Source organism: Lissotriton vulgaris, chromosome 5, assembly GCF_964263255.1.
Source record: "Lissotriton vulgaris chromosome 5, aLisVul1.2, whole genome shotgun sequence".
In the NCBI taxonomy this organism is placed as follows: domain Eukaryota; kingdom Metazoa; phylum Chordata; class Amphibia; order Caudata; family Salamandridae; genus Lissotriton; species Lissotriton vulgaris.
The window spans coordinates 1,233,343,446-1,233,359,976 of NC_141693.1; the positions used below are offsets into that span (position 1 = coordinate 1,233,343,446).

General features: G+C 45.8%; 1 protein-coding gene across 2 annotated transcripts in view; it reads right to left on the bottom strand.

Moving 5' to 3' along the window:
• The window catches only part of KLHL12 (kelch like family member 12), a 621,505-nt gene that overhangs the window by 268,860 nt on the left and 336,114 nt on the right, over positions 1–16,531 (bottom strand). For both annotated transcript variants that reach the window (XM_086923076.1, XM_086923077.1), the window contains exon 7: positions 13,055–13,161. In XM_086923076.1, coding sequence (XP_086779202.1) covers positions 13,055–13,161 — 107 coding nt within the window. The remainder of the gene's footprint in view (positions 1–13,054; positions 13,162–16,531) is intronic.

Below are 16,531 nucleotides of genomic sequence, written 5' to 3' on the forward strand. Positions count from 1 at the left end.
GGGGTTAGAACCAGGGTTCCTACAGGGTGAAGGATGCACTCTCAAAGCATCCTCAGCTGCACTAGGACGGCCGGGTGCGGAGGCCCAATGTTATCCAATAGGCGATTGGGGGCCTCCGGTTGGTGGCTGTTCACGAGCAGACCACAAGGTTGTGGGAGCAAACCAACTGGACTTAAGCTCAAGGCAAAGGGGGATCCAGTTCAGCACACAAGGTGCACCCACAGCGGCACAGGAGTGGCTGGGTGCAGGGTGCTGTTTTGGTGTCGGGTGCCCTGTTTTTGTCGATGGGAGTTGCCGGGTATGGATTTTGGCTGCAGGTTAGGTCCAGGAAGTCTTCTGGGAGGGGTCAACAGCTGGGCAGGTAAGTTGGAGGGCTCGGGACACAGGTGTACCTCAGGTTCTCTTCTCCAGGGCGAAGGGCGGTTGGATTCAGGGGTGTTTTTTGAGGTCGGATTTCACCTTACTGGGCCACTCGCGGATGGGGTGGCCTACGTGCAGGGGCTGCAGGCGACGTTGGGAGTCCTGGAAGGGTCAACCCACGGTGGACTCGGACTCTGGAGCGCTGGGGGACCTCGCTCGGACAGGTGGGCCACCCGGATTCAGGCCGTAGGCATCGGGTGCAGTGGTGGTTCCAGGCGTCGGATTTCTTTGTCCTTAGCAGGCTCAGAGTCTGTCTTGGGAGTTTTTTTCGAACAGAGCTGCTGTTCACAGTTGATCTGGTCTTTGTTGAAGGCAGTCAGTCCTCCCAGGGTTCTGGAGTTGCTGGCTGCAGGACAAGGCGACTTTTGGCACAGGATCTCTGGAAACTGCAGACGAGCGGTAGGGCTGGGGCCAAGTCAGTACTTCTCTGCAGTCTCCTCAGCTGGGCGTCTTCTTTCGTCCTTCTTCGTAAGTGCGAGAATCGGTCTTCTTGGTTCAGAGCTGCCCCCTAAATACTGTATTTAGGGGATGTTTTAGGGGTCTCGAGGTCAGTAGCCAATGGGCTACTGTCCTTAGGATGACTACACCTTTGGTGTGCTCACCCCACGTGGGCGATTGGGCACAATCCCCAATCCTGACTGGAGAGTGCCTGTCATTTGCAAGATGACTGCACTGAAGAGTGGGCTTCCCGTCCCCTCCCCGAGGGTTGTGGTTGGCAGAGGTGGGTACACCTTCTGGGCTGGCTAATTTTTCCTGCCGAAAAGGAGGGGAGACAGGAAGTGGGTCTGCTCCTATTAAGCAGGAGAGGCTAGGGGGTCGAATTACCAAGGTGGCAAGACCTTTGAAGCTCCCCTGCCACAGATAGCTCTTCCTGACCTGGGGCAGGTGTGACCACCTCCGCCCAGGAAAGGCTTTGTTTCTGGGCTCAGGCAGCCATGGTTCCCACCCCAGGGGTCCAGAAACATGTCTCTTTACGGCAGGCTGGTGTTTACCACTTAGGGAACCCACCAGAGGCTGGTCGTTTTTCTGGGGACATCTCAAGATGCCCTTTGAGTGCAATGTATAATAAATCCTACACTGGCATCAGTGTGGGTTGGTTATGCTGAGACGTTTGATACCAAACTTCCCAGAATTCAGTAAAGCCATTATGGTGCTGTGGAGTTCGTCATGACTAACTCCCAGACCATATACTCTTTACTGTACTTACAATGTCTAAAAATGGACTTAGACACTGTAGGGATACTGGGCTCATGCACCTGTACCCTCAACAGTGGCATAGTGCACCCGGCTAGAGGGATGGCTGACCTATGCCATAGGCAGTAGGTTGGAGGCATGGCACACAGAGATGTGTGCCATGTCGACTCTTCACTTTTCTCTGCGCCAAAACACGCAGCCTGCAATGGCAGTGTGTGTGTGTTAAGTTGCAGGACCTCTAAGGGTGGCACAATATGTGCTGCAGCCCTTAGAGGCCATCCCTGGTCACAGTGCACTTGGTACCCATGGTATCTTTTACAAGGGGCTTACATGTGGCCAGAGAGGTGCCAATTGGGGGTATAAAGGTAGAGTTTTGGTAAAAAAAACACAGGCCCTTCGACCCTGATTGGCAGGGACCTAGAGCACATCAAGTCAAAGTGTATCAGAAATCTGGCAAAAAGTGTGTGTGGGTGAGGTGAGGCGGGGTTACTGCATCAGAAACCCAGCTTCCTACAAAGGACCCAGTACTTTACAGTCAAAGTTGCATCAAAAGTCAGGCAGAAAGTAGAGGGTAGTGCAACAGAAACCCACTTTCCCACACTTCCATAGGGAGAAATCTGGGGTTGGTGCGGATAACAGACCTATCCCTCTGTATATGGAAGTAAGAATAGTTTAAGGTTAGTGCCTTAAGATCACGGACATGCCTGAGTGAAGTGATGATGACCAATAGTGCTACCTTCCAAGAGAGAAACTAGAGGGGACAGGAGTGGAGGGGTATGAACGGAGGGACCTGAGTCTTGTGAATACAATGTTGAGATTCCATGTCGGGCTAGTGAAACCCAAGGAGGAATGACTCTTGAGACCCACCATAAAAGCATTAACCACTGGAATTTCGATGAGGGAAATGTATTGCCTGTTCTGAAGGTAGGCGGCTACAGTAGCAAGATATAGTCCTATACATGTGAAAGTAAAACCACAGGTTTGCAAGTTAAGTAGGTAGCAGACAATATCTCCAACTTTGACTGCTAAATGGTCAGTGTATTTTGAATGAACATAGTAGACAAACCTTTTCCACTTTGCAGCAGAACAGGCATGAGTAGTAGGCCTGTGGGCTTCTTTCAGAATGCTCATCCATTCGGGTGGAAGTTTAAGGTACCCAATTTCTAGGACTTCAGGAGCCAGATCGCATGATTGAGAGACATGGGGTCTGGATGCCTAATTTCTCCCTGGTTCTGCAGGGGAAGGTCAAGCCAGTCAGGGAGTCTTTCTTGCATAATCATTGAGAGTTCGAGGAGGGTGGTGAATCATGGTTGGTGTGCCAAGGTGGGAGTCAGAAGGATGAGGGTGAGAGAAGGCTGCCGAAGCCTCCGAACCACAACAGAAGTAGTCGGAGAGGAGGAAAAGTGTAGACAAATATCTCTGACCAACTCATCCATAATACAAAGCAGAAAGCAGAAAGGGAGGTCTCCTCACAAATCCAATCAAGGGACGAGGAGTGGAAACAGTAGAAGAAAAACAAGGTGGTCCCTCTTACTAATTCATAGAAAAAGGGGGGATAGCACTTGCTATGGTGAAGCTTAGGCATTTGGCGTTTTCTGCAGTGGCAAAGAGGTCTATCTTCGGGAGTCCTCAACGCCGGAAGCACTGGAGGAGGATTTCACGGGTGAGTTCCCACTCGTGGACTTGTTGCTGCATCTTGCTGAGGAGGTCGGCAAAGTCATTGTCCACTACTGGAAGATACTCCGCTATCAGATGGACCTTGTGTTGGAGAGCCCACTGCCATATGCTCTGGGCTAGGTGAGAAAGCAGGGGAGATCATGTGCTCCCTTGCTTTTGAAGACAGTACATGGCTGTCACGCTGTCCGTCTTGATGAGGACTACTTTGCCAATCAAGTGGAGAAGGAAATCCATCAACGCAAGGTGAGCAGCTAGTAGTTCCAGGTAATTGATGTGTAGACTCTGATGGCTGGGTTCCCAGTGGCCTTGGACAGTCAGATCTGAAAGTGCGCACCCCATTCTGTAAGGGAGGCGTCCGTTGTAATGGTCTTCTACAGAGCTGGGTCGAGAAAAGGATGCCCCAGCAACAGTTTGTTGGTGTGCCAACAGTGCAGAGAGTGAGAAGTGCAGCAGCTGATCCACACTTGATCGCCTCAATGACCCTCAGCTTGGGACCACTGGTGCGCCAAACACTTCTGCAATGGACGCATGTGTAACCTGACATGAAGCATTGTGGAATTATAGGGGGCCTTAATGCAAGGAAGCGCATGACTGTCTTGTCCATGATTTGGTGGCCTGTTTGAAAAGGAGGGATTAGTGCCTGGAAGGAATGTATCCTGGCAAGTTTGGATAAGCCTTGCCAACTTTTGAGGTTGAAGATTGACACCAGATAGGGCTGTATCTAGAGGGGTTAAAGGTGGGATTTTGTAGCATTGATGGAAAACCCTAGTTGGTGGAGGAAGTTTATTATGACCTTCTGAGTGTGTTCGCAGTAGTTTTGACATGCAGCACTCTTGATGACCCAGTCGTCCACATAGGGGAAGACATGAATGCCCTGTCTGTGCAGATGAACAGCCACCACCACAAGGCACTTGGTGAACACTCTGCGTACAGTGGTGACCCCTTAGGTGAGCACCTTGAACTGGTAATGCTTTCGCTGACTACAAACCTGGCATACCTGTGATTTGCCAGTTGGATTGGTATGTGAAACTAAGCGTCCTTCAGGTCGAGAACGGCCATGAAGTTTTCCTATTGCATCCCGAAGAGTAACCATGTGGAAGCACTCTGAAATAAAAATGTTGTTGAGGGGCCTGAGGTCCAGAATGGGTCAAAGAAAACAATTATTTTTGGGGATGAGGAATTATAGAAAGTATACTCCTGTGCCCTGCTGATGGTAGGGGAAGGGTTCTATGGCCCCTTTGAGAAGGAGCGCTTGGACATCTTCTATTCTGAAAAGAGTTTGTGTTTGCAAGGTGGAATGGTGGGAGGCACAAAAGTGAGCTCCAGACAATAACCATGCTGGATCATATCCAATACCCACTGGTCAGAGGTGACGTTACACCAAGCGATGCCCCCAACAGGTGTTGTATGATCGCGGGAAGGAGAGGCAAGTCAGGACGTAGAGTTAATGGCAGCTTCTTTGGGGGAGCCTCTGCAGGACACTCTAAAGAAGCCTCTGGGAGACAACTAATGGGCCCGTGGACATTGGTACGAGGGGCAGGCTTCAAGGGAGGTGGTCTTTGAGCCTTCACAGTAGGGGATGTGGCGAAAGGAGCAGCGAGTAGTAGGTGTATGAAGGGTTACCTATCACCTTCTCCTTTATTTTTTACAACATCTGGTCAATCTGCGTTTGAACAAATGTAGGCTATCAAAGGGCAGGTTGAGCAGGTTTTGCTGGACTACCGGATTGAAGCCAGAGATACAGAGCCAGGCGTGCTTGCACAATAGGACAATGGAGTAGACCCCTCTGTGTCCCTCGTGGATCTGCATCATAGGTATCCCAGGGATCACCCTACGGAGAGTGTCAAAGGTATCCCCAAAACTCGCTCCCCATGATTGAGTGAGGTGACCCCTGAGGTGAATAGGGTCACCTGGAGAAGTAGCAGGGGAGGGTTTGCGCCATAGGGCAGGATAAAGTGCAACTGTGACAGGCAAAGGGATAGTAGCCTTGTCCACTTTCCTATGCTGCTGGGGTGGAGGGGGCATGTCCAAGTTTCCTTGAAGAACAGCTGTCGTTTAGACAGCTGAGCAGCAGATCCTAGAGGGCAAGTGAGAATCCGGCCTATGTGGGAATGATCATCAAGTGTCCTGCAGGGTATCGATCTCCTGAAGTTTATGGAGGATCAGCTCGATTGTTGCGACGCCGTGGCTCATCTTGATGATCGACGCCAGGGTTTCGGCTCTGATGCCATTTCGCCATTAAAGTTTTCTTCTCCAACGGTCAGGTCAGCTCCATGATAGAGGCGCCCCGAACATGGCCCGAAGTCAGTGTCAGCCAGTCTCTGGTGCTCAAGAGTGGCTGGAAGACCCTCAGGAAGGTGCTGCACAGCTTGTGAGTGGTGGTGAGGGTAATGGGGTACCATACTCATGGATGGCTGAGTTGGTGGAAGATCCTCACCCTCCAGGTCAGAGCCAGTGGCTCTCGTTGAGGGAGAAAGCCTCCTCATATGCGCTGACGGATGTGGATTTTGCCCCTCCCTGATGTCCTGGGAAAAGGTCACAGCTATAGTCTGTGCTCCTTTGTGATTTCGTGCCGGACGGACACCGTGGAGACATGGTGGGGGTTGTGAGACGGAAGGGGTCCTGGAAGCGAAGGCCTGAGAACCGTCCGGTGGAAGCAGGAATCATCAACTCAAAACTAAGAGAATAGCCATCGAAAGCAACATCGAAACTTGTGTAAATTGAACGGAGCACCACAACGTTGTTGAACTGGAGCACAGAAGCACCTGTCCGAGCCAGACAACGTAACGAAACAAATCTAACAATAGAGTCAACGACAATGCGCATTGCCAAGCAAAGGAGAGGAGTCACAGTAACTCATGACCCGAAAGAATTCTTCAAAGAAAAACAACTTGCATACATCCGGGCCTAACACTAGATGGCAGGAGTGTGCACAGCAAGTGTATCTACAGCCACACATGCTTTGAACACATGTTCTATAAACAAGCATTTACAATGCAATGGTTTCGCCTTTGTTAAAGTTTGAGCCTTTGGTATTGCTATTGACAAAGCTATTGGCATTGTAAATGGCAACATTTTTATTTATGTGTTGGTTTTGAAAACAGATAAATAAATGGCATTGTCATTTACATTGGCAATAGTTTAATCTCTCACAAAGGTGAGACCTATTGTACCCTACTGGACGAGCTCAGCAGACAGCAATTACTTGCAGACGAGTTCTATAACACAACAGTGAAACTGCTACATCCAGAGCTTCACAATAGAAACAGAAATGATACATGAGAAGATTACGAGTGAACAAATTACAAAAGCAGACGTTCCGTTACATGAGGCAAAAGTGACAATTGTGAGCAAACAAAACATGAGGTAGCAAAAGGTACCTTACAGGAGGAATATACAAATTCGAAAGTTTCAAACCGGCATCCCGGAGCGGCCACGTCCGCTGGTTCAAGACGGCGGAAGGGAGACAAGAGAGGGGCCATGCATTAACGGTACAACTGTGAGAGCAGAGGAAGAAGCAAACACATGAGTCGGAGTCTCAGCGACTAAGCGAGCAAAGCCAGCACGTAACATACGAAGCGGAGAGAGAGCACAGACGGGCATGGCCAGCACCAGATTTTTATCCTGGTAGGGGTATTGTAGTTTATGCCCAAACAGCTCTGGAATGAGAATAGGGGAATACCATAGGATAAAGTGTACTTAAATATTGTGGTGATGTGAGAAAAAAAACTAAGAAATAAGTACTTTCAAAAAACACTAAAAGCCCTGGTAGGACCAACACATGGTTGACAGCTGCCTTTCCCTGGCAAATACTAATGAAAGAGGCTGTAATTAAAGCCTACCAAGTAAGAATAGACGTAACAGGGGGTGTCCCCATGTGAGATGACAAAGCAGTACTAAGGAGGGACTACTAAGCCTATTGACCAATGAACAGCCACAGTTTACAGTTGACAATGACGAAAGACAATTATAAATGTGGGCGGAGAGTGGACAGAGCTTTAAGTCCCTACCTCAATACAGCATGCTTCGCAGAGCAGCGCATGAGCTGCCCAGGCTCGAACCAAAAACGTATGTGTTCATCTGTAACGAAACTGGTGCTCATGTAAAGTCTCTGAACCTTTTAGTCAAGTTCGCCCTATATAAAACTCCGGGGAAAAAACAGGTAGTACACCAGGAAAACTGCACCAGGTGCAGAAGTTCAGACAAGCCTGTGTGAGTGTCATGTGACATACTTCTGGGGCTCTCATTTCAACAGTGCACAATTGTACATCACATACAAATATGCAAAGGGGAAAGGAGAACACATTTTTCGTTTTTTCCACAGGGAAAGCCATTTTCCTGTGCTGCAAGCCCTTGCACGAGGTCCATTTCCTTTCCCATACTGAAGTAATGATTTTCCAGTCCTTGCAAAAATTGCTGACCATGGTTGAAAAGGGTTCAATTTCAGTTTGTAAAGCCCCACAACCATATGAATGTGTCAGCCATCAAAAACGTTAAAAGATAGCCATTCATGTTTCCACCTACTTCCCTCACCTTTCCTGGAAGTTGCACATATCTCTGCACTAGGTTAACTTATTTCCACCTGCCAGGATTCTTTCTGTAAATGTCCAGTAGGCATAAAGAAGGCATTTTCATTATGGCTAATTGCACTGTGTCTGAAAGTCCAGAGGCTGCATCCCAAGGCCTTTAGCTGTACGGCCCAGGCTCCAATGAGCGATCATTGTTTGTGATCACACCCTACTCCTAATTCAAACGAGAACCAAGTCCACACCACATGTCCTTCAGTTGTGCACAGCAGAGTATGGATGCTGGTGCCACCATAGGCAAAATCCTGCACCAATGTCCACGGAGCCCAAGAACTGACTTCACGCAGTTTTCGGCCATGCACAGAAGTGTCTACATATAGGGACTGGCCTGTTGTGACCATATCCTGTCACCTCAATGCCCACTGTGCTATAAATGTAGCCTTGTGTAGCAGGCTCTAGGCTCAAGGCATGGTCTTTGGATATACCCAACACCCTTCCCTATAACCCAGGGCTCACGGTGCATGCCTTTCAATCTGTACTAGATGCAAGATAAGGCTGTTAGACATGCCCAGTCCGCCTCTTTCCAGACCCCATCATGATGTTTTGGAATGCACAGGAGGTTCTTGCCATACGACAAGTCTTGCTGATGGGCCCTGTGGCCACTCCATACGGCAAAATAGCCCATTTTACATGCTCTCAGTGATGTCATTAATAAAGATGTGAATTTTGATACTATCTGTGACATGATCAATGAGGTTACAAGTGTATTTTGAAACGTTTTTGTGTGCGGTTTTCTGTAACTGGAGAAATTCAGTGGGTTTTCGTTTTGATTTTTAACCATAGTGTCCCATAAGAGATGATTTTGTCTAATAAACTATAGATTTTGCCTTTTTATCTGTGATTTTTGAACTTTCTTAATGTTGTATTGCTTCCTTTGTGATTGGTATTTCTCCTCTTTCCAAATCGAGAAGTCACTATGCTCGGACAAATGTAAGAAGCTACCCGCTGTGCCCAAAGCATACTGTATATGGTAAAGGCTCTGAATAACTGGTCCTGTAGGTACAGGAGCTAGGAGTAGGCCACAAAGTCGGCTGTACTGACTTTAAGGCCACCCACATAAAGCCTCGGGGAAACAAATGTAATTTCGACTTGGAATTGGATTCAACTAGATTCAAAAGTCATTGTTTAGTGTTACAGGATAAAACTTTGTGTTGTTTTACGTAGACCTTCTCCCATATTACGCCTGCTAATCACTCCTCTCTCGCCGGATCGCAGGCTTCAGAGCCCGACCTGAGCACACTGTCTCCCAGATAAGCTACTTTAATTGCCTAAAGCAGCCTTCCTTTGCCCGAGCTGCACCACGCTTTCATATCAGCTCTTTACCACTTTGTGCCAAACGCATTGGCTCAGAAAAGCCTCCGGGCGGCCTAAAGGCTGAAAGTAAATAACTGAAGTGACTCGTGCAGCAGCAGGGATTATTTAAGGCAGCCCGCACTGCCTGATCTCAGGAGGAGCCTTACTAGCATCGCCGCAGACCCCCCATATTTACCCCAACTATGCTTGAATGTATCAGCACGAGCTGCGGTTTATGAAAATGGCACTGCAACTACAATTAAAGGGTACAAAGTGTTAGTAATTGAGTGTATGTCTTATATGGCGCATGTGAGGCCTAAAGTGCTTAAAACTTGAGAATTCTGAAATCATTCTTGCATGCTATGTATATTTTACGATGACCTCATAAGAAAGCTTGCTTTCAGGGGCACCCAAATGCTAATGAAGGTGTGTAGCACAGTCACACAGTTGAAAAAACTTTTACTAAAGACTACAATGGAAAAGTATTAATTAGGAAGTATGCTGTACTCCATATGTTAGCAAGTTTACTCTCCTGTAAAGCTGTAGAGGTTTTTACAGAACATACTCCAAGTATAGCGCTCTGATACACTTGTTTAGGCCTTCAATGTGCTGCATAATGTGCCTAAATAAAATTAGAATGAATAAAGATACACTCATTAGGGTGGTCCTTTAGAGGCGAACCCGGGTCTCCCAGACCAAAGTCAACCGCTCTAACAACTGAGCCACGCCCCTTTTCGTGTAAGGTGAGAAATTGTACACCGAGTTTCCCTCGGATTTACCGGCATGTGCACAAACCCATTTAAGGATATTCTCTTTGAAAACAATAATGTTCTTAACAGGATCTGGTCACGGTTCATCACTCACGGAACTAACAGCTATTGCGTTATATTCAAAGGTGGTGACAGTCATCCAGGACACGGGGGGGGGGGCGCGTCCTGTAACCCAAAGTGCTGACCAGGGCGCTATGGTGCAGGCCCCGGCCCGTAATATTAATCCCATCTACTGATTTTAATCTGCCACTTTCTATTTAAAAAACTACCGGACCATATTACTGCTGTGTTATTGCTCATTTCGTGTTTATACTTTACAATCTCGCAAACTTTTCATCTCTGCTATATAGACTTTGGTGATACGTTTTGAGATTGGAATCCTTGAGACTTCACTTTCAAATAACTGCAGTGGGAACAATTGTGCGCATTCGAATGTTTGCGGCAGCTAAAGAGCTTGTGCGTGCATGTGCCGCGTTGTGCCATAGCAATGGGACTTTTAGCTATATAAACTAATAGATGATTTCGAATAAGCCCTGCATCTGTACTCGTGTTCCTGTTCGGAAAAAAGACCTGTCGGACTCCTCGGGGACAAACGTGAAAGGCAGGTAAAGGCACAACCAGGTATTACCCTCACGCGCGCTAAACGCACGTTCACATCTGGTGAGTGTTGTCGACTTAACAGCATTTTAGTTTAATACAACTTAGGAGGAAACTTACATGTTGATAACGGACAGTAATTACGCGCATTAAGACTACTATCCGACCAGTTCATCGTCTTTTCGTAATTCAAAGACGTGGAGCTAGCATCAAGTAACCCCCATAGTTTTTGCTGAGATGCTAACTATTATAAAGTACCACGTGCAACCATTCATCTCGATATATTTTGAGAGAAATAAACAGCGCGTTCACTCTCAACGCGAGCTCATCTCCAGTGAGGCTACTGCTCAGATTTCCTAGATGCCCTTCCCAAAAGAGGCCCGCACCGTTCCCGCTCTCCTCCCCTGGGCCCTGGGTCGGGAGCTAAAGCGCCGGAGCGTGCCCAATCCATTGTTTCCGGACAAACCCCTGGCAGCCGCAGGCGGCAGGAGATGGCCGCAATCTACTCCCTTGCCCCCCTCCCCGCCTCCCACGGCTGCCCGAGGCCACTATTCCTGCAGACTAATACTTACACAGAGTTAAAAAATAAAACCCCGCCCACCGGCTCTACCCCGACCCCAACTCCTGGCGACTCCAGACCTGTGCATCAGTGTTCGAGCCTCTGCGTTTCTCAATATCTTGGGAATCTGGGAAAATCACTTAAGCACAGAACTGCAGTAAAGACCTTCATGGTGGGTTCTTGAGAAGCAGGCCAGGCACGCAGTTTTCAGTACTTGTTCTCATGAATGTGACCAACAACAACAAACAAGCATTTACGGACGGACAGTGGGAGGGGGCGGTAACGGGCACACGGACAGCGGGAGGGGAGGGCGGGAAGGCAAGAAATAAAACAAGAGCAGAGAGTCCCAATAATCGAAGCGGGAGGGGAGACGGGCACACGGAGGGGGGGAGGGGGGACACGGAGGAAGGCAGGACCACACGGAGAGCGGGAGGGGGAGGGGGAGGGGGGACGGCGGGAGGAGGGACACGGAGGAAGGCAGGACAGCAGCAAGCACAGCCCGGCCGGACCAGATTCGGGGGCGTTCCCGGCTTTTGGCTGACGTAGCATGACGTAGCCAAAAGCCAAAAATTCTCGGGAACGCCCCCGAATCTGGTCCGGCCATGACGGACGCCTCTCTGTTCCAATGGCTAGCCTCCATTTATGGAGCTAGCCAATGAAACAGAGGGGCGTATTCAAGGCACCCATACTGGAAACTACAGATTTCTCTGGGGGCGGAGCTAAAAGCTCCGTGCCCCAGGCGAAACCTAAAAAGGGATTAAAACATTTAAATGCACCCATGTGTTCCCTCTTTACTGGGTTAATTCAACTTGTATTTTGTGTTCTACTATTTTTGTTAATATAGGTCAGCTCAATGGTACTCCTAGAATCCAGTTCAAAAGAAGATTTGCAACCTCACCTATGGGATTCGAACCTTTGAAACTGAATGTTTTGATAGGCTTTCATGGCCCGCATATCATGATGCAATATGGAAGCCTCCTACTGTGCAAGCTTATCTTCAATACCTCCAATTGTGCACTACTGTACCCCGGGTAAGCACTGCTGTATGTAAATATCACTAATAACTTCCTGTGGAATGCTGTTGTAGCATCAATGTATGGCCACAATCAGTACTGACATAATGCCGGTTAATTTGGAGGGATAAAGTAATACTGCATATGTGATGCATTATTTACACATCACATAATGAATAAAACTCAATGGTTTTTGTCAGAAAAGGGCTGGTGAAAGCAAAGTGCAGTTTAATTTTTTCCTTTGGGGTGTGTGCTCCCTACTCCCGTACAAAAATCTATACTTCAAGTTTACAAATGTCTGATTTGTGTTTTTTCTAACGAGTATATTGTGCAATGGCTTTCACAGCAAACAGCCAACCAACCAGGTATATTTCAAAATCCAAATAGGAGTTTGCAAATTTAATATTCAAGTGCTCTTAAAAAATTTAAACTTGAAACTCATTCAACACCTTTTATGTATTTTTATTCTTCACATTTTTGCTGAGTCAAATGAGATTTACAGCACACCAAAAGAATCTATTCCTACTGATGTATGCTAATATTCATGCAATTTTAGAGAAAGCCTGTAAACCTCAACCTTAGGTGAATGGGTTAACTTGCTCCAAAATGTCACATATTTGTAAAACTGGCCCAAAATTATGAGGCATACAATAAAATCTAATTTAACTTGAATAATCTCTTAGCTGAGTTGAGGAATTTTCTTCATGGAGCCTACAAGACTGTGGATCTTAAATGCATACAGCATTAGTGAGATTTTAAACAATATTCACTTGAGTAGCATTAAAGCACCGCGCTGTTAAGCCACATAAACAGAATTGTTTCTTGGACACACAAGTAGCAAGTACCTCTCTGATGTTGCACCTTATTCAATACAGGGTTCCTCATCTGAGCAAAGCAACCCCTCAAACACGTGCTTTTTTCAGAATGTACATCTCCTACTCTTACCGGCAGAAAGCTCCATTCATGGGTTTTGGGGTCATACTTCTCTACAATATCAATTGGAGACTGCTGGCTCCCAAAACCTCCAATTACAAGTAGCACTTCATTAGCCCCTGCAAGAAAAATAAGTAATAGCGATCAACACAACAAAGTCAATCAAACACTGTCTGCAAAAAATCGATCTGAGAAGCATTTTGCTGTTTCCATGTTAAAGGTAGTCTTTTTGCTACTGCATTTTCCTTTAAACTAATTTGAGTTGCACTACTATCACAAGGAATGAACAATTGGATACATTTCACAAAATTGCCAAAGGAGTGTGTGAAACACGAAAACGATCAAATTCCAAAATATATTAATAATTCAATGCCAAGAGAAAAAAAAACCCAAAACAATTATACCTGTAAATGTATTAATCCAATAGCATTCATATGGATTATAGACAAGGTCCAGATCCCACACCCGTTGGAATTTGTCTAGAACAGCATTTTATTTTCTTCAGAGCAATACAAGTCTACTGACCCCACCAGTGCTTTAGGGCCATGCGACTGAAATCCAATAGGCCAGTAGACAATAAAACTTGCAGCAAAGTTTTCATGCATAATTATAATTACAAAAGGGTACACCAGAGCAACGTAATTAAAGTATTTAAGAATCAAAAGAAAAGCTACGTCCAAGTTACTTAACTACGTGGCTCAGAAAGCCCAAACTACCCACTTAAATAAATGAGTCATTACAGAGAGTTGAACAGTCTGAAAAGTGAAATTCTGGAATAAATAGAGCGAGATGGCACCTCTAACGAGCCCCCTGAGCACTTAGACAAAGATGTTTCACACATGGTAAAAGCAACCAGAGCATTTGCTCTAGAGAGCAAGTGTCGCGCCCACATACCTGCGCTGCAGCCACACTAAATGGCAACAATCAAACACAGGTGAACTTACCTTTAAGATTAGCTCTTAATGACGAACGTGACTTAATATAACACTGCGTGAGCAGCACCAGGGGCTTGAAACTCATATCTATTGACACTCAAATGGCTGTCTTTGTTATCACCGGTGTCATGCCGCTGGCAGTGAGGGGAGCAAATGGTTAATGGACCAGAATACATAGATACCTTCTCAAATCCCAATGTGGATGGAGTTTGAGAATGATGGATGTAGGTGGCTTAGATTAAATAAGGTTTTTCGACCATTTTATTTTGAAAAGAAAATCATAAAGGTTTCCTGTATGCACCAAGCACGTTCATAGGATTTGCAGGAATCCACTTGAATGTGAGAAACAGTTTCATGTGAGAAAATAAACAGAACTAAGACTGCTCTAGACTTGATTCATTCACCTTCCAAACACTCAATGAACAAACATGAGCCACTTGCTCTCTTTATATTGCTACCTCAGACAATTTCCTGATTTCTCGATTGACTGCTAGTTTATTCTTTGACTACCTTCACCCAAATAGGTACACAGAGTGGAGTTCCCACAGATAGGCCTTGCGCTTCTGAAAACCAAACTATTTGGGGGCCATATGAATCATGAAATACATCATACTGTCTTTGTGCATACAATAGAGGGAGAAACATACAGCAACTTTCCCAAACCAAAGGGTGTAGAATTTTATAAAAAGTCTACTTCCTTAAAAGACTAGATGCTTCAGATATCTGCTTGTTCTGTTAAAAATATTGGTCTCAAACGGCATCTTCCAATAAGATGACAATATAGCAAGATTGCATTATATCAAAGATATTTTAACAGCCTTACTGATTAATCCAGTGCTCATGTTACGTCAGAGGTTGGTTTCCAGGAAGGCTCTGGTCAGACGGAAATCTGAACATATCAGGACTCGATTTATCTCGAAATTTTGAATGTTTACATGCTCTGCATACAGAGGCATAGCTTATGAATTAGCTCTGTTTAGCTCTGCCAGAACTTATGAATGTAGCAGAGTTCAGGTTGTATCACTGCCCTCTGTCTTACTTTTTCACTGAGTGAACAGCTTGTGAATTGCTCTCGCAAATTGACTTTTAAGCATTTACATTATTTCACAAACTGTTATTGTAAATAAATCCAGATTCCACTTGCAGCCTAATGCCTACGTTGCTGAGGATCAAGGAAATCTCCCCGGTTTTGCCATTCTTCACTTTTAAGTCTTGGGCTATTTACTTCGTCTCACTGTGCCACATGTCACTTGTTGTGCTGCCCATAACTGTGAGCACACAACCACATGTTGTATCAATACCCTGATATTTACAATATTTAGATATACTCTGAAAAATCTTGTTCCACTCACAAAGAAATGAGCTAGCTAAGGATGTAAGCCTGGCTTTCACAGTGGAGTAGCAAGGACACCATGGGCCCTAATGCAAGGCAAATGGGCCCTCATCTGGCATTGGATCGTAAGCAGTAGCCACTGTTGGGATGCAGTAGTTGCCACAAACTACTGGGCCACTTCTTCGGAGTATTGGTTCAAACCTAACTGCCCAAATATATAAACGAGATGTGTACATTTGGGAGCGCACCATCAAATATATAAAAACACTAATGAAATTAAAAAACTATTTTTTTCCAAAAGCACTTTTCCCACAATTTTGCATATATATTTAAATCGGTGACATCCATAGTGAAACTGCACCGTAAGCAAGAGCGTACAGAATTATGGTAGTTATTCACATGGCACACAGCACTAACTGAATGCCATATTATATTTGTTAATATTAGTCATCTCAATGGTACTCATTGAATCCAGTTCAAAAGAATGAAGGTTTGAAACCTCACCGTTGGCATTAAAACCTTTGAAATTGAATGTTTGGATGGGCTTTCTTAGCCAGCATAACATGGTGTAATATTGAAGCCTCCTACTGTGCAATCTTATGTTCAATACCTCCAATTGTGCACTACTGTACACCGGGAAAGCACTTCTGTATGTAAATATCACTAATAATTTACTTTGGAATGCTGTTGTAGAATCTATTTATAGCCACAATCAGCACTGACATAATGCCACTATTTTTGCCGTTCTGTTAATTTGGCGGGATAAAGTAATACTGCATACGTGATGCAATAATTACACATCATGTTAGGAATAAAACTGAATGGTTTTTGCCCGAATTTGGCTGGTGAAAGGGATGGTGAAAGCAACATGCAGTTTATTTGGTAAAATATGCAGTAACAACTGTATCACAAAACCATACATTTACATCCAAGTCTGAATCTGTGGGAACACAGAACTGTGATGCCAATACCTTTGCGCGATACTATCTTCAGATTTGGCTCAGTCAAAATGAGCACAAGAGTGAGCTCTGTTGTCATGGCCGACTGCACGGAGAAGTGCTATTTTGGCGACCCTCTAGATTTCCTGCCGGCTCTGCAGAGATAACGAATAGTTTCTTACCTGTCGGTGTAGTTTTGCAGCTTGAAGATCTTTCTGGATTCACTATGCTGTGCATTATTCCGCAGTCTTGTGGTTGGGTCCGGAAACGTAGTCTTTTCTTT